Genomic DNA, 22,639 nt, shown 5'->3' on the forward strand with positions numbered 1-22,639 from the left:
CCAGGTTGGGGAGGAGCCTGCAACCAAGGTATGTGTCCTTACCAGAATCGAACCCGGGAGCCTTTGGGCCGAAGGCCGACGCTCTATCCACTGAGCAAAACCAGCTAGAGCCATAATATATGCAATGAAAAACTTACTGACATATGGACAGAAGATACAAAACATGAAAAACAAAGGAAAACACATTTACATACTTTATAGGCAAGCCAAAGCCCGAGAAAATGGAATTTCAGCAATATTTTAAAATGTGACCTGCTTTTATTACATCTTACCTATAAATCATGCACAAAGGCCCACAAAATAAATTTTCCTAGTAAACTAGTTTTGGCAAACTCAATAGTAAAAAATAAAGATGCCTCTTTTGCACAGAAAAGTCCTTACTAAACCCAAGAAGTGTTTTTCACAATATACAAACTGAACCCTAGTTTTGGATGCAATGGCTGTTGATTTGACTTAACTTTATCGCATACTAAAATTTGCTGACAGTTAAGGGACAGCAGAGGTGAGGCAGGCTAACAAAAAAAGTCACCAAGACAACAATATGCTTCAATTTTGAAGACTCAGTTTATTAACTGACCAGATTTACAAAAATAAGCATGGTAGATACCTGAAAGGGAAAAACAAAAACAAAAAACCATTAAAGAAGCCACCTCAATAGCTAGGAATTAACATAAATCAGGAGATTATGAAAGTACCAATTCAGTTTCCATTTTTAAGTAGAAAAAAACAGATCTTCCCCCCTCCATAAATACCCTCAAAAGGAGTAACCAAACCAACTGTAACCCCACTAAATTATTAGGACTCAAACCAAACCCGTATCAATTATTTAGTGGGAGAAGTATTTGAGACTGCATCCCATTTACTCGAGTATTAAGTAAATCTCTCTCGAGTAGATGCTCACCTTAGTTCATCCTTCTAATAAGCCTATTGATCTGGTCTTCCCTGTTCCCAGCATCTCCACCTTCTACAAAATGGGTGGTCTTCTTCTTCATCCCACCACGTGGAGAAGATAACTTAAAGGGCCACAGGAAGTTGTTCGCTTCTTTGAAGCGCTTTCCAACAGTGTAGATCTCATGAATCAGATCTTCCATGCAGATGATGCCATATTTACCTGAACATTTTAAGGTTAAGATATATTTTTTTTAAAAGATTGCTAAATGCTAAATTTTAAGGCACTTGAACAAACACAATTATAGGCTACAATATATACTTAAAAGTCAATAAAAATGAGTAAAAAGAGAAAAATGCAGGCCACAAGATGCCAGAAAATACTAACTCTGTCTAATATCAACTTTTCCCCAAAGAGGCAGAACCTACCAAGAGATCGAGCAATCAGTGAGTTATCTGTCAGGGCAATTCGTTTTTTGTTGATTTTGCCATAACCACGCTTGTAGATCAATTCATTCACTGACTTCAGGTTTGGGTACCTGAAATAAGAAAGCAGACATTAAATGACCAAAGAATAAGGTTACCGCTGTCAAAGCACCTAAAATTCATCAGGCCAACATAACCAACGTCCCCAGTAGAAGTCAAAGGAGAAGGCAGACTCACCCCCAAGCAATGTATGGCTCCACAATCCTCAGCATGTTAATGGAAGCCTTGTTGAGCTTAACGAAGGTGCCGTTGAAGATCTGGCGAAGGCGAAGAAGCTGCAGCACCTTCCGGACCTTTGGGCTCACACCATTGATACTGCAGTGAAAAAAGACCAACAATTTAACTTGGCTTTTTATAAGAATTTTTATTAACGAAGGACAGGAAACCATTACAGTTTTGGACAACACAAGTCCACCCAAATAGACGGGAATCCTCTCCTGCTACAAAGACCACTGGTGTTTTTCCTTATTCGGCTAAATTTTTCTATCACCTCTCCCAACTTGCCCCCTCGCCAAGTGAACGGCCTTCGGACACATACCTAGGACATTTAAACATCCCCTGACCCTTCTGCCACTTCCGGTTTTGTACACATCTGCCATCACACTTGGGAGGCTACATTTTAACGACTTCTCACCTCCAGGACCCGGCTCAATTAGAGAATGGATAGGACCGTTGGGGCACAGCTAAACCATTAAGAAACTCCCTCTTGTGCAAGCTGCCCCCCAAAATACTTTCATCCCAGGACCAAGGCCTCCAGAAGTAATGTCCCGGTTTTGCTGATATTGCATAGTTTTCTTCCCTTCAAAACCAGACTGCAGCAGAAACCAAACAAAAACCAAGCAAACCAAACACGAACTCACCCTCTGATCCTGATGACAAATGCCAACTTGGGCTCGGCGGGGACGTAGAAGTGGCCCGCTTCTCTCGCCATCCTGGCCATCCGGATCTCCGTCCGGTACATCTGCCTGTACTCCTTGTGGTAGTGCTTGGCCTTCTCGTAGATGAGCTTCCTCCTCGCCTTTCGAAGCTGAAAAAGCAAGGGCGACCCATCCGCTCTTTCGCTCCCAAACACAGTCAGAGACCCAGGCCAGTTCTTGAGAAGAAAACGAATCCTCCCTTGAAACGTTTTTCCTGTCTTGCCAGTTTGCACTGACATCCCCCAAAGCAGACAAGACACCGCCTTCATCGGAGACGCCACTTCGAGGAGCTCACCCCGCTCACGGGTAGGCAGGTGAAGGGACAAATCCTGCAAAGGGCACCCTGCTTGCTTGCCACCCCGAAGCCTCTTCTTACACGGCAAGGGTCTAAAAAAAAAAAAAAAAGTTGACTTACCATCTTTTGGGCAAACTTCTTCCTCAGGCGCTTGATCTTCAGCTCCGCGAAGTTCCTGCGCTTCTTCTTGAGGGTTTCTGGCACCGCAGGAACCTTCTTCTTCTTCTTCTCTCTGCATGGACAAGCATTAACAGCTCAGGAAGCGCCCAGCCCCGCCGGCCGCCCCCCCTCACCGAGCACTGAACGCAACTACCGGCACTGGCTCTACCTCGTGGACCTTCCGCTGCGACGGGAGACCAAGATTTTAAGCAATTTCTACGCTAACGAGGACCTTTAACACGGACACTCGCGTCTAATCCACGCCCGGTCCCAGCCTCGCACAACACAAATATCCCCAGCAAAGCTAACAAAATGAGAGACTGCTGCCAGACACGGATCCCGAGACTGTTAACGAGGGCTTTAAACCCAGAAGAAAAAAAAAAATCCCATCACCCTTGCTCAGGCCTCAAGCGCCACATGCTGAAAGCAAAGGACTGGCGGCAGGGACGCCTGGATCAAGTACCAGACAAGGACGAACCCAACTCAGAGGTTCCGTGCCTCCCTCACAAAACAGAGGGGGGGACAACCGGCCGACTCCGCACATTCTCAGCTCTCCCACTTCGCCTCGTTCCCCACAACTCCAAAACCTCCGCCCCAAGGCTGCCTGCATCCCCTGCGAGCCTGCGGCCTCCGCCAATGTCACAAGACGTCACAAACACACAGGTGAGTAGGCAAGGGCACAGGGCACAGTAGGACCGGGGGAAAGTGGGACAAAAGGTCTCTGGTTTCGGGGATGGAAGAGGATTCTCGAGGAGAGGAAGAGCCACTTACTCTGCACCCTCCATGGTTCCAGCCGGAAAAGAGAAAGGGGGCGCATGCGCACTGTTCACTTAAAGACGACACGCGAAGCCCCAGGACTCATAGGTGTCCCAGGATAAGCCAGAAAAGAACTCAGAACTGAGAATACGCCCTGCAAACGCAAAATTAAGAAATTCCTGATTCAGTCTCTTAGGATCAAGTTTAGGATAAAATTTGTATGGGGGAAAAATGTGTATCGATTAAACTCTTTAATCAATATGAGAGCAAGGAGTGCTGACACCTTGACTAGTCCTTAGGGTGCGTTAACCCGGTGCGGATCGAATTCCACCCAGTAATGAATGCAAATGACACGCCACCGGTGCGAACTACAAATCCCAGCATGCATCAGTCCTAGTGCCTGCCCGGCGGGAGGGCGACGTTTGGCCGGGACTGCAGGCAGCCACCGCGGTGGTGGTTCCAGTCAGGGAAAATGAGACTCTTTTGGCCCACGATGTAAAGGGCTAGCTGAGATTCCAAGTCGCTCCCGAGAGCCGGTTTTAAGCACCTTTTCGGCTCTCTGCCAACCCCAGTCACAGCCTCCAGCGCCCCAGTTGCCGCGCGGCCGAGGTCCTTCCGTTCCTCCGGCCTGAAGGGCTGTCTTCCGCAGCGCCTGATTGCAGGCGGAGCCGTCCAGAATGACCTGCTTAACCAAAGTGGCGAGAGGGGCACAGCGAAGATCGGACGCCCGGAGGAGGATGGCCGGGGCGCTGCCGACAGCCGGGCCTGGCAGGCGGAGGCCCGGACACCCCACGGCAGGGGGCGTGAGCCGCGAAGGGAGGTGCGACGAGGGCTGGAGGCTGCGGCCACGGCCATGTGAGAGGGGCTGCCCCGCCGTGGTTCAGCGGACTGCGGGCGGGCGGGGGGCTGGGCCGGGGGCGGGGTGCGCCCGGGGGCGGGGTGGGCCGAGCGGAGGGAGGGCCGATGCCGCCTCTGGCTCTTCCCGGTCGCGGGTTATATAGCGCGGAGCGTGGATCCCGCTCAGAGGCGGTCGGGAGCGCTCCGACTTGCGAGTGGCATTTCGCTGCGGAGCCCGGTGCCGGAGTGACAGCCTCGGAGCGTGCAGGGGCCCCGAGACCGCGGAGCAGCTGCCAGCGGCCGGGCAGCGCTCGCCGGCGCCGGGCGAGTCGCCCCTTCCCGGCTCTCCCGCTGCCCCGCACCCCACGCTGCCACCCGCTCGCAACTTGGGTCAAGTTGACAAGTCCCGCGGCGGCCCGCCGGCCCGAGCCGTCTCCGCCGCGCGCCCCTCCCCCGGGGTGAGAGGGAGCCGCCGCGCCGGCTCCGGGGACGCTCGGGCGGCGGCGGCTTGGCCATGAGGGCAGCGCGCGCCGCCTAACTCGCGGCTGTCACCGCCGCTGCAGCGGGACCGGCCGGCCAGGCGGGCGCTCCGGGGCCAGGCGGGCGGGCGGCCGCCGGCAGGAGGCGCCGAGCCGGGCAGCCGCCGCATCGGGCACCGCTTGGGCCCCCGCGCCGAGCCTGGGCGGGAGTGGCCCCCTCGCACCCCAGCCCGGCGGGCACCTCGGACAAACGCCTTCTAGTCCCGGCCGCTCGGACAAACGCCCCGGGGCGGGGAGCCCGGCTGCAGCCGGCGCGGGGTGGGCGCGGGCGCGGGGCTCGTGCGGGCCCCCGGGCGTCGCGATGAACATCGTGGTGGAGTTCTTCGTGGTCACTTTCAAAGTGCTCTGGGCGTTCGTGCTGGCCGCGGCGCGCTGGCTGGTGCGGCCCAAGGAGAAGAGCGTGGCGGGCCAGGTGTGCCTGATCACCGGCGCGGGCAGCGGCCTGGGCCGCCTCTTCGCGCTCGAGTTCGCCCGGCGCCGGGCGCTGCTGGTGCTCTGGGACATCAACACGCAGAGCAACGAGGAGACGGCGGGCATGGTGCGCCACATCTACCGCGACCTGGAGGCGGCGGACGCCGCGGCGCTGCAAGGTAACCCGCACCCGCGCCGCCCTCGCCCGCATTGTTGAGTCCAGCCCCTCCCCGGCCCCGCACCCACCGGGGAGGGGGGCCCGAACCCCACTGCCGCGGTCAGCCTGGCTGTCCTGGAAGAGACATGCCCTTCTTCCCCCCACCCCCCATACACACACCTACACGGCCCCCGCCCTCCCCATCAAGGAGCGCGATCGCCTGTGTTTTAAAGGGACGTGTGCCAAACCCTGGTCTTAGCCGAGGTCCGGTGTCTCTGAGGACGGGGAAGGCCGAGGGCACTTGTGTCCACAGGCTAGAATCGTAGAGAAATGCCCCCATCGCCTTGGCGATGGGAAACTTGTCTGGGAAGTTGTTCTCGGAGCGGACAGATGCACGTTTGGTTCCTGTGGTCTGAGCCTCGTAGACGAGGGCCGCGCTGGTTTCACTGTAACTTTAATCACGAGAAAATAATTACATTGTGTCCCCAGAGATAAGTACGTACTTTAGTTAGACACTTAGCCTGATGGAAAGACGCGCTGCACCCGCTTCTTGAGACAGAGCTTGAATGACTTGAGCCCTTCGGAAAATTTTTTCCATGTTGTTGGTAGCCTCGGGAAATCTGCGTTTTTGTATATTTTTCAACTGACCTGAACCTGAGACTTTAAAAACAAACAAACGTGGAGACCACCACCAAACCTAAGTATTGATTAGGCCAGGAAATTTGACAGTCACTTTTGCTTTTTAACAAGATGTTTGGTTTCCAGGGAAAACATTGAACTGTACAGAGAAGATTAACTTGGGCACCACCCCTCCCCCATATTGATCATTTGTCGCCAAAATTATTGGCACCTGCTGTTTAGGTCAGAAAAATCAAAGGTTAAAATGTTACATTTTCAGCGATGGTTTGGAGGGCAGCAAATACAGATTTTTGTGCTCCCTGCAAAAAGAGAGAAAGCTATTCGTTTTCCAGGGCAGAGATTGCGGTTTTTAAATTGAGTTCTCGGGTGATAACATGGCATAGTTACCTGTGAACTTGATTTACGTAAGGGTGCTATGCCAGTCCGAACACACCAGTGTGCACTTTTCCTGAGAAACTCTAGGATCATTTATTGGCTTTGGATGAATTCAGATTATTAGTTACAGCGTTGATTTGTGAGCCTTGAGGTGCGTTTCCATTTTGAGGGTGCTCATACTAAAAAGTAAAATCCACTTCTGGCCACTGTCCCGCCCCAAGAGGAGTGTGTACTGTGTGTGCCTGGGAGGAGGGGTGTTGCTCCCTGGGCCCAGATCAGTTCTTTCCAGGTGTCTTTCGCTCCAGGAAGCTGGTCCCATGAGGTCTGACTTGTATTGGGCTTGTCACAGTTACATGATTTCCCCCTAAGCAAAGCTCTCCAGCAAATTGCTGTAGTTCCCCAAGACTTTTCAGGGAGGGAAGCAGCTGTAAGCCCAGCCATTGGCAAGCCTCACGGTGTTAGAAATCTGAAGCTCACTGTAGAATTTTTGTTTTGTGTGATCTTTGTCCTACTGATTGCCATGTGACTCACGTTTTGCAAACCCCCTCCCTTCTCTGTTCCATTCCCCCCGCCCCTCATCTGGACTTCTGAGGACAGCTGGGAATGGCGAGGAAGAAATCCTGCCCCACTGTAACCTGCAGGTGTTTACCTACACCTGCGATGTGGGAAAGAGGGAGAATGTCTACCTGACGGCGGAAAGGGTCCGCAAGGAGGTTGGCGAGGTCTCGGTCCTGGTCAATAACGCCGGCGTGGTCTCTGGGCACCACCTCCTGGAATGTCCTGATGAGCTCATTGAGAGAACCATGATGGTCAATTGCCACGCACACTTCTGGGTAAATATAAACATCCTCTGTTCCTTTCTGGGGCCTCTTCCATGAGAAGCGGGGGACGGAGAGAAGCTTCAGTGCCAGCCTGAAAGCCACCTGCACACTCCCACCTCAGAGCTTCCTTCTAAGCACTGTTCCCGGCGGCGAATTACGTCGCTCACTCACCGGTTACTGTTAAATCGCTGTTTGCTTCCCGCCCCCACCCCCAATTCAGCATTTCTTGAGAGGGTAGAGGACTGAACATTTTGAACTAGTTTGAAAGACTGCCATAAAAATAACAAGAGGAAGCATAAAATCCTGGGTTTGTTTATTTTACTTTCCGTTGAGTTTGTAAAACATCGGCTGTTCTTATGAATTCCTAAAGTCAGAGTTTAGGCTTCCAAATTACTGCTCGGCCGCATTTTGGGAAGTGCCAGAGATTCTGAGATCAGCGTTTGTGGTCCCTTGGGCGCAGTCAGGCCACCCTGGCAGGCACTTCACATCATGGACCATCGCAGGGTCGGGGCACTGTCCTGTTGGAGTCCATCTCAGCTTAGAGGAGGCCTCGCAGGAGACAGAAGCCACCCTTATAGGACCACAGGGTCCCTACGTAGGGGCAGGAGGGTTGTGAGATCTGGGGGAGCAGACACTTAGACCATCGAGGACGTCAGCTCCTGGGTGATGGGGAGAACTTCGGAGCTCCGACAGCGCCTGAGGGTGAGAGCGAGGGCTTTCCACTGCTCGAGGGACCAGACTAACCCAGTTTTTCAGCCGAACTGATTCAGTAATGGTAGGTGTGAAACCCTCCCCTGTAACTGTGCATGGTTGACCCACTTTCTGCTTTACTTCCCCAGAGTATTCCCCCTTTACTTTTGTAGAGAAGTGGGGTCCGATAAAGAAAAGGGTAAGGAGAAAGGACTGTGTGTGTGTGTGTGTGTGTGGTGTGTTTCCCATAGGCAGATTAGCTTTCTAATCGAACACAATGAAGAACTGTGTCTCCTAAATAGGTCACCTTAAACCTCACTAGTTTTTTAGCAACTGCTTAAAAACTTAACCTAGCTTTAGAAGTACTTAAGTCAAGTGTTGCTCTTTTAACAGCAAACCATTTCTTTTATCCTGGAAGAAGCTTATACATTTTATTTTCAAACATGAACTTTATTTAATTCATTTTCAGCCCTCTAGAAGTGAACATATCAACGTTGTGGGTTAACGCATGTCATGTTTTAGAGGAGGAAGGAGAAGACCAGATGCAGTCTGGGGGCATTAAGTGTGCTTGTGTGTGTGTGGAGGTGAGCAAGCGTGTGATGTGCGCAGTGGGGGTAGGGGTGGGTGTCCTTGCTGCCGCGGGTCCACAAGCGCAGTGGCAGGTGACGGGTGGGGCAGACGAGTGAAGGCCAGTGCAACTGACAAACTGGGCAACACAGCTTACCCAGAGTCTCGTGTGCTTATAATTCTGAGTGAAGCAGTCTCCTTAGCGATAGAAGATGTATATACATTGCCGGTGGACTGTAGTTTTCCTGTTTGAAGAATGGTAAGGGTGAAGCTGCCATGGAAACTTGAGTTCAGTCAGCTATTCATCCTCAACAGGTATTCAGTCTTTGGGAGGCTAGTTATGAACCCCGGCACCGGGTCTGGCTTTTTCCGATAGCCTTTGACGGAGCTGATGCTCGGTTTCTGAATTCTAAACGCTTATCTACACAAAATACTCTAAAGCAGTGGTTCTCAACCTTCTTAAGGCCGCGACCCTTTAATACAGTTCCTCATGCGGTGACCCTCCCAACCATAAAATTACTTTCATTGCTACTTCATAACTGTAATTTTGCTACTGTAAACAATATGTAATTTTATATGTTTTCCGATAGTCTTAGGCGACCCCTGTGAAAGGGTCGTTTGACCCCCAAAGGGGTCGCGACGCACAGGTTGAGAACCGCTGCTCTAAAGTCTAACCACTTACTTTCTCTGCGTGCTCATTTTGCTGAACTATAAAATTTCAAACGCAACCAGATTTTTCCAGAAATCCCCTATGATCTGCAGTTAAGTACTTATAAGAGGGAAGCGGCTCTTCTTCTCTAAACATCCTATGAAACGAGAGCTAATTTAGTGGGTGTTAAGCACAGAAAAGCCATAGCTTCGGCTTTGAAAATACACATCAATTAATGTACTGTACCTAAACATTAGGCTGCTTTCTAACCTAAGGAGAAAACCCAGTCACCTCTCCAGTAGCAGGATTATTGTGGAGCGGAATCTGCTAGTACACAGCACGCAGGAACAGACCACCTTCCCAGAGGCCCTTTGAGATGTTGCCTAACTCCACAATTTAGGGAGTTCTTGGAAGCCTGGACCGTATGACGTCACTTCATATTAAAATATGGGAGGCTCCTGAGTTCTCCAGCTGTTTTTCCCCCAAGCATCTAAACTTAAGAATTTATTTTCAATATTGAGTTAGAAAATTCGCTTTCTAGTTAGCATTTTTCACTTCTTGCCAAGAAACCTTTTAAGATCTAGCAACTAAAATGTAAAAGAAGACTTACTATCATGTTAATTTTTACAGTGATTCTTTGGGGGGGCGGGGGGCTACATAGCCTAAGAGCCACCGGAATTCAGCTCCCCTTCCAGTGGCCCCTCTTAGAGGAAGATGTTTCTGGTAGCTGTTCAGAGATGTTCAGTGTTGGCGTGTGCTGTTCTCTTCCAGAAAAAAATGACCAGTGTGCCTTTTGACTGTATGCAGGTGGGGAAAAGTTGTCCCAAACATTTTTTAAAAGTAGATCAGCTGAGCAAAGACTTGTCCAGTCATTTGAACAGATTGTCTTGAGCCAGACTTTTAAGTAGCAGTTGTTGGTGGTTTTCATAAAATAATCAATAGCATGCAGTCCTGACCCCGAGTGAAAGTCATATGCAGTTAAATAGAAAACCACGTGGGTGTCATGTGGGGGTCCACCAAAAAGCTGCTGCTTGCAAACCATTCCTCACTCTCTTCCCCCGCCTGGAAGGCCCTCCGCCCCTCCTCCAGCGGCCTTTGAAGGCCTCGCTCAAGTTCTTGCTGTAACCTTTTCTGGCGTTTTTGCATATTAGAGCTGCAAGTGTCCTTAGAGATCATCTTGTCCAGCCTCTTATTTTCTGATGAAGCTACAGCAAAATGACTTGTCCGAGCTTTCTCTCTTCCTGCCGTGAATCTCTTGCAGCCTCGCACAGTCTGTGTTCTTTGGTGCAACTTTTTATACTTCGTGCTCTGAAACCCGCAGTAGATGGCACACAGTCTGAAGGCAGCTTATTATATGCATCTGTTTGCTTTCCCCCTCCTGGCACAGAACTTGAGTCCTAAGCCACTCAATAAATGTTTGATAATCAAGGCCAGGCTTCTGCTTAAATATTTAGATCAACTCTTCAGAGCATGCTCACATGGGTCTGTCCCCTGCAGCTTCCAAAGGTAAGCATTATGCTGGACTAATTGAAGCTGGGAACGATCGATGAGACTTCACAGTGGGGCTGTCTCCCGTTTGGTACCGTGCGCATCTCCTTTTGCTTTCCTGCAGTTTTTCCATTCTCCCTGCCCCACCTGTATGCTCATCTTTACTGTAGTGCAGTAAGTCTGCTCAGTGGCACGAGGCTGGCAACTTTGAGAGGGCTGGTGTGAATATGCGAATTGGAATCAAGCTCAAGTGGAATGCCTGGTGTCCATTCCCATTTCCCAGTGACCAGGCCTTGAGGAGAGGACTTCCTCTCCAACTGCTTCCTTGCTTCTTGCTATTCCCATGCACGTTGGCGGTTTTTACCGGACGTGGCACTGTTCTGCACAGCCCTCCTGTCTGCTGTGATACTTCGCCCTTTACCCTCCAGTACTCTTCCATCACCAGGAACCTTCCTAGGAACCTTCTCTTGGTCACCAGTCAAGAAGTGATAGATTGGGGGCAGGTCCTAGTCAGCATAATCTGTTGTGCACCCATTCCGGTGAGGACGAGACCATGCAGAGTGTATACAATACCATGCCCTTTGTTGGTCATTATCTCAGGTTCTCTATATTTTGGTGAGAAATATAGAAAGTTGGCTTTCATACAGGAACTGCAAACCCATGTTTCCCCCCAAAATATTAACATGGCTTCACTTGTTATTTTTAAGCATAGAGCCTTAGCTTGCTGTTTCTAGAAGATAGTTTATCCGTAGATCCTTCTTAACCAAGGAGCTGCATCTGGCCTTTCGATGTGAGCAGCACATTGATCCCTGATTAACCAAAAGGGGGAAGCAAAAGCATTTAGCTGCAGGCCTTTTATGTGCAGGAGAAATTTTGCATCGCAAAGGACTCAATCTGTCACATAGCTAGTTGGTAATTTACTTCTATTGATATGGTAGTCAGACAAGATAATTGGTAGTTAATTAATAGACCACTTAACTTAAAAGGTTTCACAGTTTTAAAATACTAATTACTGAATTAGGCATTTATCTATATCCAAATGTCTAAAGTCTATTTAGTTAAAATCCATCCAGGAAAAGTAAAAGCCCACCAGGAGACCTGAGTAATGTAGCACTTAAAGACATTAGTACCTAGTATCTCATGAATGGCCCCTAATTATTAACGTTCAAGCTTTTGTGTGTGTGATTTACTAGTTTTTAATCTCAAAGACTGTAATCCTCTGTTCTCTGGTTAGAGAAACCTAGTTTTGTTTAATGCTTCTTAGATTTAGAATTTAAAAAAATATTTCTAAAGTATTCATTTAAAACTGTATAGTCAATGCTTCCTCCTCCAAACCATAATATTGAGAATTATTAGACTGCTAGAGGTGCATGAAATCTGTGCACGGGTGTGGTCCCTAGGTCTGGCCAGCGATCGAAGCATGAGCGTCTGGTATAGAAGGGCAGGTCCCAACTGACCTCTGGGCCCTGGGCAGCACCTGGGCCCCTGCGCCCCCACATGCCCCCCTCCGCCTGAGTCACGGTGCCCGAGTCCCCAGGTGGAGATGCAGTGAGCACAGCTGGATGCTGCAGGCCAGGGTGCAGCGTGGGCCTTTGGGCCACCCAGCGGTGCCACACGGAAGCCCGGGGGCAGCGCGCTCTCTCCCAGCCAGCCCCGCAGACTGGCTCCTGCATGAACCCACGGGGAGCCTGAGCGGCGCTGCGCACAGGTGTGGGGTGGGCTCCTCACAGGTGCCTGGTACCTGAGCTTGGTGGCTTCCCTTCACGCGAGCCCTGGTGTCCTGGGGAAGGGTAGCAGGGAGAGTGAGAGCAAGCTCGGCGGACACCGCACAATCTCACCACACCTCCATCCCTGTCACCCCCGCCGCCCTGGAAGCCAGCAAGAGGTCAAAGCCCCCCTCCCCCCCACCCAGGGGCTGGGTTGCTGACACCCGCCATGTTCCATACCGCCCCCAGTGGTCACCACACATCATAGTGAGCAGTTGGTCTCTCGGCTGAACAACTGCCTGAAGGGAAAATTTGCATATTAGGCTTTTATTATATAGGATATATTTTCTAGAGCAGTGGTTCTCAACCTGTGGGTCGTGACTCCTTTGGGGGTCGAACAACCCTTTCACAGGGGTCGCCTAAGACCATCGGAAAACACATATATAATTACATACTGTTTTTGTGATTAATCACTATGCTTTAATTATGTTCAATTTGTAACAATGAAAATACATCCTGCATATCAGATATTTACATTACAATTCATAACAGTAGCAAAATTACAGTTAGGAAGTAGCAATGAAAATAATTTTATGGTTGGGGGTCACCACAACATGAGGAACTGTATTAAAGGGTTGCAGCATTAGGAAGGTTGAGAACCACTGTTCTAGAGCACTGTTTTCCTTTCTAAGGATAGCTCCTAAAAACTTGCCCTAGCTAGTTTGGCTCAGTGGATAGAGCATCAGCCTGTGAACTGAAGGGTCCCAGGTTTGATTCTAGTCAAGGGTACGTACCTTGGTTGCAGGCTCCTCCCTGGCCTGGGCCCTGGTCAGGGCATGTGCAGGAGGCAACCAATCGATGTGTTTCTCTCACATTGATATTTCTCTCTGTCTTTCCCTCTCTCTTCCACTCTCTCTAAAAAAATCAATGGGCAAATTTAAACACACACACACAAACACACACACACACAAAAAACCCCTTGTAATTCAAGGCCTCTTTTAAAGTCTGTACTAGAACTAGCTGCATTCTGTTATTAAATAAATATATGCATAAAAATCAAATGTTTGAGCTGTAGAGATAAAGACTTCTTATGTCTTGAACTGAACTAAAAATTGCCTTAGTAATTCTTGTGGTCACACTGAGTAAAACTTCTCCTTGGGTACCTGAGACTGTGCCTGACAAAGTCATTGCATAGCCTTCTTTCCTAAAACAAAATAGGATCACATGCTCATTGAACTTTGAGTGTCTATATTTGATACATTACATGCTGGGCCCATGTCTATTGCTACTAGAAATCAACACCTATGACATGATAAAATGTCACTTTACGTAACTGGTCTGAGTGAGCAGGGAACCATCCTGTAAAAGTCTTCCCCACATTTCTGACATATGTTCTCTTATGTGTCTGGTTATCTTGATCGTTTAGAACAGTGGTTCTCAACCTTCTGGCCCTTTAAATACAGTTCCTCATGTGGTGACCCAACCATAACATGATTTTCGTTGCTACTTCATAACTGTAATGTTGCTACTGTTATGAATCATCATGTAAATATCTGATATGCAGGATGGTCTTAGGTGACCCCTGTGAAAGGGTCGTTCGACCGCCAAAGGGGTCGCGACCCACAGGTTGAGAACCACTGGTTTAAGAGCTCTTACCAAGTAACCGGTGCCATAGGAGGAATAGCAGTGCTCCCCCAGTTGCCAAATCCAGTGTGTAACTTGGTCTTTCTGCAGAATGTGACCCTGTTGACCATCTCTCTGAAACTCGGTGGTTTAACTTCCATGATAAGCCCCGTTTCTCCTGCTTCTCTTCCTGTCAACCCTCTTAGCCTCCCTGCCTCTGAAACGTAATGACTCTGGTATTAGGTGCTCACACCTCTTCCCGCTGGGCACTTCTGGCTGGGCAATCAATCTATCAGCAGCTTCAACTGTGATTCCTGTGGCAGGTCCCAAGTTCACAAACTGCCTTGTCTGTTCTTTGCATTCCCTAACATCAGCAGGTCTCAAAATTGAACTCCCTCCTTTTTGCTCCTTCTTGAATTCCCAGGCGCGGCCAGGACCAGGCTTGGAGACATCAGCAGTGTCTGTCTTTGTTGGTGCTGCACGCACGGGGCACCCAGCCCTGACTGCTCTGTTGCTTCCGTGTGCTGTGATCCCTCCTTTACCCTCTGCCTCCACCTGTGTGCTTCCGTCACTCTTGCCTGGTCTCTGGAAAGTCTCCCAATGTCTTTCCCTGTTTCCAGCCATTGCTCCGCACCCTGGGGTTTTCTAAGCAGACTTAAGTTTGTGATGTGCCTGCTTAAGGGTACACTGACTGGAACCGACCCCAAACCCTTGCGTGACCATTTTGTTCACAGCACGAAGTCCAGGCTCATTAACACCGCAGCTCAGACCTCCCCAAGCTGAATCCACTTGCCTCAAGCTCATCACTTAGCCCCTGGTTTGCCCTAAACGAGGTCAAATGGGGCTGTGCCCTGAAAGAGCCCTGGCCACTCAGCTGCTCTGCCATTTGAGTCCTGTCTCACTGGGAGACAGAGCTAAATAGTTCAGACAATGGGTCACTACTCCAGGGAAAGAAAAAACAAACACAATCAAGATGTTTTCATGTTGACTAACTAGTATCTTTATATATTAAGGGGCAGTCCTTGTAGAATCAACTCCAGTTCCAGGTTCAGGGAATGGCCCTCTTGTTGGATTATGTGCTGTTTATCTCATTTCTGGAAACAAAGTTGGTATTTGTTCCTTTTCCCATGCAAGACTTTAGCCATCATCCAACCATGTAGAATGTATCTAGAGGACATGTCGGGGTGGATGCATTCTTTGACCTGTGCTAATGCTAACACAGATTGAATAGCTTTTCCCAAAAGACTGAATGGACATTGCCTGGCGGAGTCCCTACCCACTTGCTGCAGGATTGGGTCCCTGGGGCCAGCAGAAGAGCTACAAACCCAATGGCCAATGCTTAACTGCCCACATTCTCTCATTTTATTCTCTCCCTTTAAATTTGTGTTTACCTTAGCCATTCTTCAGGTTGTCAAGTGAATTTACTTTAGTATCATGATTATATCCCTTAAGATGTGGCAATCAGAAAATCCCTTTCAGTAGTCTTAACCTCACTTGGGAGTTAGAATGCATTTTTAAAGTAGGAACCCCCTTTTTATTTCAGTTTGTTTTGAGTTAAGGGGTGTTAATAGCAGGTTCATCTAAAATTTCTGTCTCTTGGAAACTACATTTAAACCTGTTTCAATTCTGGTAAGTAGTCAGTTTGCCTCTGTCTAGCCCAGAGAGCTGCCTGTGTGGATAGATGTGTAGGTGGTCCTGTGTGCTTGCTCGGCTTGGAATGCACAGTGAGTGACATATGCAGAAGGCTCCTGACCAGGTGCAGTGACACCCCTGGACTTGGAATAGTCTTTCCGCGCGTGGCTATTGTTAAGTCCTAAATAGCCAGGATATTGGGGGACCCCCAAATTGTACTATGCTGAAATTCCACTAGGGGGCGTACTGGCAGGGGGGATTTGTATCTTATTTCCTTCTACACACAACCAGTTATTTTCCCAAGATAAAGGGCCTTTTGTAGCTAATCTTTGAAATATGACAAACTCTGATAGATTTTAAAAAATGGGAACTATTCCCTGCCTCCACTGAATGGGTTAATAAATCCAGTGTTTTGAGTCTGATAAGATAAAAATGTGTTAAATCTCTCGGTTTAATTAGTGATTTCTTATCTCAGAAGTTACTGTCAAAGTTAGCTATTCAAAGAACAAATCCCTCTTCTAGTTTCCATTAACTGACCTAAAAACTCCTTCTAGGCTCAGACCCCTTGTAAGCATAACTGGAAAATAACTCGGAGGAAGGGGGCTTTTCATCCTCCCTTTGAGAATACATATCGACAATTAAAGCATGCAGCTGGTCCCCGTGGTGGGGAGCCTGAGAGGGCCTCCCTGTGCTGTGACCCACACTCTGTGAGATACCCCTGTTCAGAGCGGAGGTTGTCAGAGCACGGCCTCAGGATTTCGTCACCCTCGCCCGACAGTGGGCCAGCTAGTCCCAGTCACCTGGGTCTCTGGGTTTACAAGGCTTGCGCCATCTCAGCCTAGAGGGGATGCTTCCAACAGCAGGAATGCTAACACCTTTTACTTGATCCCACCCAGCATGGCCCATTCCTGAATTCCTTTTTCTTTTTTTTTCCTTTATTTGTCAATTCTCTTAAAACTTACGTTCACACCTGTCAGAGACCATTTTCCAAAATGCTCTGAAAGTAAAAGAAGTGAACCAAGGGGGTGAAAATGGAATATCCTCTCCTAATGATGATAAAACTTTCAGCACTTCAGCAAATGCTGCGAGAACATTTAACAAGTGAGGGCAATTACTGCGGCAACCTTGAGTGCTGTCAAATTAGCCCAACTGACAAGCCACTTACAGTGACTTCACATCTGGAGACAAAACACGGCTTGGTCTGTGAGGCTCTCAAAGTTCACACAAAGCTGTGAACCCTGGCACTGGTGTTAACGTTGCGTGACACTGGCGATTTTGGGTTTGGGGAAACCACAGTGTTTCTCATTTGCTGCTTGCATAAAGTCTGCATTTCTTGCTTTTCCTTCAAATAGCTCAATACTGGAATTTTAAAATATCAATGTGGTTCAGCTTCTTAGTGTCATTCTAAACAATGGAGCTCAAAGTCAGACTCCCCAAATCGGTGTAACTGGGAAAATACTTGGTGGTGTAACTTGTGTAGCACATGGGTATTTTGAGGACAAAGTGAAACTTAAAATCCACAGCCTGAAATTTCCCACCTGCAAATTGTAGCTAACATACTGCCCCCTACTGATTTCTCAAGGATTTTTTAAAACAAGATAGTTTTATAATCTCCTGGGAAAGAGGAAACAGCAGATACAAAAAGTAGTTCTGTGCTGTTAGTGTTTTTACATTTGCCGGACTCTTCTCCGTCACGCTTTGTAATTGATATTTTAAAACAGTTGTTTTCTGGTCCTAGTAAAAGAGGGCTAAAGAAAAGGATTAGAAGGGGGTGTTATGGGAAAGTGTTGGGGTGTTTCCCAGCACCGTCTGGGACTCCGGAGGAGGAGGTGTCTGAACAATCACTCAGCAATGTGTTTTTGAGGCTGCTTCCAGGGGTCAGGACGGGTTTTTGCCGGAAGTGTGGTCTGGTGCTGCGTGGAGGGCAGGGAGGCCTGGGAGCCATACATAGCAAGAAACCAGGAGTTGCAGGAACTTGAAAAAAACAACATAACCTAAAATAGATAGCACTTATAACCAAGCTAGCCTATAAATATATGCTTAATGAGCCTTGTGTGCATTACTGTGCTTTTATATAGCCCTTAAGTTTTATAAAGCCCTTTCATGCACATTCTTCGGAATTAAGTAGACTTACCCCCATTTTTATGGGTGAGGAAACAAACTGTGACAGGTTATGGGACTTGCCTAAGGTCAGTCACCCCTGGGGAAGGAAGAAGCCAGGACCCAGGCCCTCATCCTAGGGCTTTAGTTTGAAGCCTCTACAAAGTGCAGTGTTAGTAAGGTCTGCGACTTTAAGCAAAACGGCGCATAATGTAACCACCTTCGTCACAGGCCAAATGATATAATCAAGAGTTAAGTTCCTAGGGCATCTCATCAATGTTAACGAATCGATGTTGAATGAATCAGTGTTATTCCAGGACCTGCTGTACTTCCCTGGGCTACATGTTCAAAGCCCCTGGACTTGCCTGTGAGTCACTTCTGCTTTTGTCCTGTGGTAGAATGTAAGAATCCACCTTCAAACGTTGAATTTTTTTTTTTTTTAACTAGCATGGTTAGTTTAGCAATAGCTAATTAACTCTAGCTTAATATCCCCAGAAAGATAGCTCCATAAATCAGACAAGCATGCAAAAATTGTAGACTAAAGAATGAATAGAATTTTATTACCAAAGCCCAATTCATGTGTTTTTCTGCCTTATCTGTAATTTTCATTGAGAATAGAATAGTGCATCCCTGCTTACCCAGCCTCTTTCCCCCTCCTACTCTTCCCCTTCCTCCTCCTTCTCCTCTTCCTCCTCCTCCTCCTCCTCCTCATGTATGTGTCAACATTGACAAACTGGATGCAAAAAGTAGTGAATAAAAAAGCTCTTCTACAAGGACTGGCTGAACAAAGTCCTATAAATACTTGGGACCAAAATGTCACTAACAGCATGATTTTAGTGTAGTTTCATTGTTAAGGTTATTATCTCCTGAAAAATGTAAAACCTTTATTCTGTTACATAACAATCTTATGGGATCAGAATTCCAGATAACTCTGTAAGCTTTGCCTTAGAAAATGCTAATCACGGTTTTTCAAAATTGTGCAGTTCTGACGGGCTGATTGTGTCCACACTTACCCCTTTATTAAAGGGGTCACTTTTTCCTAGGCCAGGCTTTCTCCCAGGCTCATCAAAGCATGACAGCTTTAGAGAGGTGAGCGTGAGAAATGAAAGAGATGCAGAGGCCTAAAGGTCTGAATTTCCTGTCGGGAAAGCCGAGCCTTCACAGCCTCTGGGTGATTTTGAAGTCTTCTCGGTCGAGTTTTGAGAGCTTGTTCTAATGTGGACCGGGAGTCTGTTCAGGCTGCTGTAACAGAATATCACAGACTGGGTGGCTTATCAATGAAATAAATGTATCTCTCACAGATCTGGAGGTTTGTCCAAGATCAAGGGTCCAGCAGGTTGGGTGTCTGGTGAGGACCTACTTGCTGGTGTGTAGACAGCTGTCTCTGCTGTAACCTCCCATGGCGGAGGGGGGAGGGAGCTCTCTGGGTTTCTTTATAAGGGCACTCATCCCATTCATGAGTGCTCCACCCTCGTGGCCTAATCACCTCCTAATACCATCGCCTTGAGGATTAGGTTTCAACATGAATCCTGAGGGGGACACAAGCATTCGCAGACCACGGCCGAGGAGCCTGCTCACTGCTAAAATGGACCCAGGCAGTGTGCATACAGCGAGGCTGTAAACGGACTCAGAGCACCCCCAGAGCTCTGGGGCTCTCCTTGGACTTGAACTGGCCTTTATCTAATAAACATTGTGGGGAGAAGAGTGTGGGGCGTGGAGAACGGCCTTCCCAGCCCCTAAAATCCTGGTTCGACAGAGCAGAGAAAGGAGTCTGCCTCTGTCGCTGCATTGCTAGCAGGGACTGCTCTGAAGCCTCGGGAGCTGAGGCGTGGGCAGAGCCTCCGGCTCACAGAACTCGTGCGCAGCCTGGGCCCACGCAGCGGGCCACACGTTGGAAAAGCAGACCCAGGCCCCTCCCAGACCTACGGGGTCGAAATCTGCATTCGATTCAGGTCCCAGGTGATCCGTTCACGTCAGAGTTTGAGAAGGAACTTTGCTTGAAGGGAACCACTGATTTATAGAAAAGGTGGTTTCTACAATCCTTGAATTTACTCAACATGCCCAGTACAATACAGGTACTTGACAGACCCTCACACATAGTAAATTCTACGTTGTGATCATGCAGGCTTGAGAATACAGTAAGTTTTCAGGAATAACCTTTTGATTATATTTCTTACATTTAGGTTAAGATTTTAAGTTTTTAAAAAGACTCCGGGAAAAAAAAACTAGAAATCAGAGAAGAATTTGAACTGTTTCCACATATGAAACACAAGGGGTGATGGAAGGTGATCCTGGGGACAGTGCTGGGATGGGGTGGGGTGGGAGGGCAGCAGGGCCCTGCACTTCAGGCCTGAGCGTGGCCGGGCCTGCTGCACATGGCCGTGCCCCGTGGAAGTGGTTACAGTCACCAGAGCAGAACGGAGGCCCTGCCCTTGGGAAGATCAGTCTTCTTTATAATTTCTGAGATGTGATTCAAGTTCGGGGCAAAGCAAAGGGATTAATGACAACCTGTTGTTCAGCCGACGGTTTGGCTGCAATTTTGTGGATTATTTTCCTGATTCTATAAAGAGTTATTACAGAAGGGGAGGGCCCTGAGCTGAGGGAGCTCCCGGAGCATTCCTTTGATCATGGAGGACTCGGCAGGGGGAGGGTCAGCCTTTCAGAAACAGGGCTCAGCATTCATGGTTTCTTTCACACACCGAGCTTCCATGGGCTGGAGTGAAACGCAGAAAAGCGATGATTGTTTTGCAGATAACTTGTAATTTTTTTTTAACATAGAAGAGACATGAATTATTTGTTGGATTATTTTAAGGCATAGGCATGACCAGTTATCCGTGTGTGATGACTAGATATTCTTACTGCTCACCAGATGCGGGCCCTAATGGGGAGATACTTACTGAGTCATTTACGAGACTCTTGTGCAAGTAAGACCTCAGTGTTACAACTTGTATTTTGAAAGCGTGGCAGGAATCAAAGGAAGAATTATTGGCTATACGTCATCATAACATTTTTGAGCTAAGAAACTTGGAGATCTCCTTTTCATCTCACAAATGAGTTAAGTCAAGGGAGGTCAAGTAACGAGGAAGGCTAAGTGATTGGCAGTTGGGACCACGTGGTTTCTGGGCCCCAAAGGCAGGTTTGAGTTTTAAGTCGCCTCCTCTCCGGTGTTTCTGCGTGGCACATGCTCAATGTAAGGGATGTGGATGTCTGAGTCTTCGCCTCAGGGTAGGTTCTCTCCAGGCCTCGACAGTGGGAAGGCAACATAATGAACACACTTAGTTTTGCTGAATAACTCGGGGTGTCAAGGTGTTCATTTGAAAGGCCTCGCTCTTTTATTAGCTTCTTGGTTGCAGGGCAGCTGAAGGAATGGGCGTGTGTGTGGGTGTGCATGCGTGTGTGTGTGTGTGTGTGTCTGTGTGTGTGTGTGCGCGCAGGATTAACTGCTGATGCCTGCAAATGTGAGCTAATCCTGCGGCCTCAACCCAGCCATAAAAAGGACGGTAGATGGTACAAGTCGACGATGATGACATGTTGAGCCTCCTCTGTAGCTAAAGACAGAACATTTTGTGTCAATCTGAGATTTTGATGAACATTTTGTTAAGATTGAGAGAGTGGTTCCAGGCTTCGGTATCTTGGGGCCCTATTGCACAATGTGTCCCTTTCTGTCTGCAAACACACCCAACTAGGAAAGAAAAAAAAGCCAGGATCCAGTTACATAAATTTCAGAATGTGTGCTGTCAACTGCATCCAGCATACTTTAAGTCGGTATATTGGTATTGAACATAGATCTGGGTTTCACTTCCTAATTGAAGGTAATTTTGTAATGAAAATTTTCAAGTAGCATTTTCTGCGTCAAAGTGCAATGTCTGAAGTGCGGTCAGGATAGTATTTGCTTAGTCATGTGCTCCGCTCCCGGGTTTGGTGGCAGGAATGTCACCATTTTTCAGTCTCTGAACACATTAATGACATCCTCTTAACCTTTGTAGTACAGTTCACTGTATTTTCAGTGCTTCACAAGTCTGTGCTGTTGAATCATAGTTCTTCAGGAGCGGGGACTGAGTTTCCAGAGCACAGTGCCCCCAGATGTCATCTGAGCCTTGTCAACAGCAGTGTGGTCCCTGGGATTCTCTGGGAGCTACGTAGACAGGAGAAGCAAGACCCAGGGAGCGGTGTTGAACCACTGGAGGGGGGCACCCTAAGGGTTCCAGTTACATGTTCTTTGTTCAGTGAGTCTTGATTGTAGTACCTTTAATTGTATATGTTGCTGTTCTTTGTAGATTCTAAAAACTGTCAACATAGAGTGGAAAACTGTACTGTAAGTGCTGATGGTGGTACCCTTTCACTGTAGTATGATTCGTGGGTCTCTTTAGAAAGTTCACTCTGTTTCTTGGACATTCAAATGAGAGCTAAACACTGCAAAATGATTCTTTAAAAACACCCCTTCTCTTGAATTGACTACAGGACAGTTGTAAAAATGCACAGAAATACATGAGGCCTCTTCCTGCTGGGGAACTCCCTCGCTTTCCCCTTCGTGCCCATTCACTTGGACTTGCTTACAAGTACGGCAAGCACGTTCTAGGCGTCTCGCCCACACGTCAGTCTCGGAGTTTCCCAGCAGGCTTTGCGGGATCCACGTTTCCCCCGGTGCTCTTTGTTAGCTCTGGGCTGATTGGGCCTGACAGGGCCGCCGCCGGCTCTGCTGCAGCCTGTCATTAAGAGCACGGGAATGAGCAGGGCGGTAGGAACTGTAGGAGGTTAATTTGGCATAAACCTAACATTCAGAGATTTCTCGAGATAGGACATGTCATGTCTGTCCAGTCATCCTTCTGTTCAAGTTCTTGTTTATATTGTAAATATGACCTTTACAGTTATCTTTCAAAGTGCCCGGTGCTTTGAAGAGGACC

The 22,639-nt window shown here is 48.3% G+C and overlaps 2 protein-coding genes across 4 annotated transcripts in view; one reads left to right on the top strand and one right to left on the bottom strand.

The window, feature by feature from the left end:
* Positions 1–542: 542 nt before the first annotated feature.
* RPL7 (ribosomal protein L7) lies at positions 543–3,661 on the bottom strand. The gene is made up of 7 exons (XM_036338530.1): positions 3,517–3,661; positions 2,707–2,818; positions 2,235–2,401; positions 1,552–1,689; positions 1,318–1,427; positions 902–1,111; positions 543–607 (listed from the first exon to the last, which is right to left on the bottom strand). The coding sequence occupies exons 1-6, from the start codon at positions 3,528–3,530 to the stop codon at positions 903–905; spliced, it is 750 nt and encodes a 249-aa protein (XP_036194423.1). The 5' UTR covers positions 3,531–3,661; the 3' UTR covers positions 543–607; position 902.
* A 779-nt stretch (positions 3,662–4,440) lies between these two features.
* Positions 4,441–22,639, top strand: part of RDH10 (retinol dehydrogenase 10) — a 28,637-nt gene continuing 10,438 nt past the window's right edge. For 2 of the 3 annotated variants that reach the window (XR_004972523.1, XM_036338528.1), the window contains exons 1-2: positions 4,441–5,467; positions 7,057–7,292. Coding sequence is in view for 2 of the 3 variants with exons in the window: in XM_036338528.1 (XP_036194421.1) it covers positions 5,179–5,467; positions 7,057–7,292 (525 nt within the window). In the remaining variant the exon portion in view is untranslated. The remainder of the gene's footprint in view (positions 5,468–7,056; positions 7,293–22,639) is intronic. The other variant, XM_036338527.1, reaches the window with a different exon arrangement.

The sequence above is a fragment of the Myotis myotis genome, unplaced genomic scaffold (assembly GCF_014108235.1).
Source record: "Myotis myotis isolate mMyoMyo1 unplaced genomic scaffold, mMyoMyo1.p scaffold_m19_p_16, whole genome shotgun sequence".
Lineage (NCBI taxonomy): Eukaryota > Metazoa > Chordata > Mammalia > Chiroptera > Vespertilionidae > Myotis > Myotis myotis.

What these genes read in the sequence shown, in the direction of transcription:
- RPL7 (XM_036338530.1), bottom strand. An exon ending in AGAAGTTTGCCCAAAAGATG is followed by an intron (nt 2,402 to 2,706) that starts GTAAGTCAACTT and finishes TTGCTTTTTCAG; the next exon opens with CTTCGAAAGGCGAGGAGGAA. An exon ending in ACTGATTGCTCGATCTCTTG is followed by an intron (nt 1,112 to 1,317) that starts GTAGGTTCTGCC and finishes TAAAATGTTCAG; the next exon opens with GTAAATATGGCATCATCTGC.